Source organism: Geospiza fortis, unplaced genomic scaffold (assembly GCF_000277835.1).
Source record: "Geospiza fortis unplaced genomic scaffold, GeoFor_1.0 scaffold172, whole genome shotgun sequence".
NCBI lineage: Eukaryota > Metazoa > Chordata > Aves > Passeriformes > Thraupidae > Geospiza > Geospiza fortis.
The window spans coordinates 12,112,816-12,114,208 of record NW_005054309.1 but is presented as its reverse complement, the minus strand read 5'-3'; the positions used below and the strand labels follow the sequence as shown (position 1 = coordinate 12,114,208).

Genomic DNA, 1,393 nt, shown 5'->3' with positions numbered 1-1,393 from the left:
TACAACTGAATAAATTTTCATTTGTGCTAACATGTGTTGACAGGCAAGAAATTTCCATAGCAGGCATTCACAGTACTATGATTTACTCAGGCATGCTTGTCAATTATCTGCTGCTAAGACGATTTTCAACTCCAAGTTAGACAGAAAGCACTCACATTTGTCTATTAGCATGCAATATCACAGGGTGGTAGAAGCAAAGATAATTAACATTTTAAAAGTAAACTGGATCATCTACAGGTACCACTTCCATAAATTCCCCATTTGTTCTTCAGAAACATCATAATGCTCTTTATTGGTCTCCAAATACAGAGCTGAGCTGTAAAACCTTGAGAGGGAAGCAGCAACCTATTTTGCTGGAAAACCTCCCAGAACTAATAAAATAAAATAAAATAAAAAAATAAATACAAACAAAAATAAATACAAAACAAAAATAAAATAAAAATAAAGAAATAAAAAGAAACCCCCCCCAAACCTCTACGCCTAAACCACATGACCACCACCCCCTCTACCCCATACAAAACAAACAAATGAAAAAACAACCCAAACACAAAATACCCCAAAACAACAAGGTCTGTTAGGACTGAGTTTCTGCAAGAATAAAGCAAAAATCTGGGAGTCAACATTTCTAAAGGAACAGAAATTTCTACACATCAGCAAAGACAGGTAAAAATAATATTAAATGACTGCTAATGTAACATAGAAAAGCTGTCCCAAAGGTGCCCTCCTTAGTTATAGAGAAAAGGCTCTTCAGAGATGCTCTTCCAAGAAGATACAAAGATTTCATTACTCAAAGATAGACAAGCATTTAGACTTCAAGTCTGGGCCTTTCTTCAAGTATTCTGAAAACATAAAAGGTCTTCCTCTATGCTCCTTAGAAATACAAAACTCTTCCTATTTTAAGAACACAAAAACACTTTCCAAATGACAGATTGGAGTTAACAGATTTCTCCCCCAACTGGGAATAAAGTAGCTGTGTGCAAAAATATAAAAAGTTACTTTATTTTTTAATGCATTTCTGGAGAAGGGAGCAGACATGGGCAGCTGCAATAAAAACAGCCAGTACCTTTCCAGACCATTAACAAATAAGCCAAGTGTTCAAAAGGAATGAAGTCTCACAATACTTTTTATTTTATCTGTCCAGCACTCTTGAAAGATAAAAACTTTATTTGCCATTTCACTGGGACAGTATCAGTTACTTCCACTTGAAACGAAAGAGAACAGACTGGCTAAACTGTAACTGCTTTCTCAACAAGCAAAAAATCGATAGCACCAGCCTCTTGATGTTATCACAAAAGCTTCTTCCTCCCTCAGCTAGACAAATGTCAGATACAAGATTTATTCAGTGGCTGGGCTAGCAAAGGATGAAAGTTAGTGTATAGGGATTCTTAATAAA

At 35.5% G+C, this 1,393-nt stretch overlaps 1 protein-coding gene across 1 annotated transcript in view; it reads right to left on the bottom strand.

Moving 5' to 3' along the window:
* The window catches only part of NAA20 (N(alpha)-acetyltransferase 20, NatB catalytic subunit), an 8,295-nt gene extending 8,201 nt beyond the window's left edge, over positions 1–94 (bottom strand). Inside the window, exon 1 of the mRNA XM_005419083.2 lies at positions 87–94. Within this exon, the coding sequence (XP_005419140.2) occupies positions 87–94 (8 nt within the window). The remainder of the gene's footprint in view (positions 1–86) is intronic.
* Between the last annotated feature and the right edge of the window lie 1,299 nt (positions 95–1,393).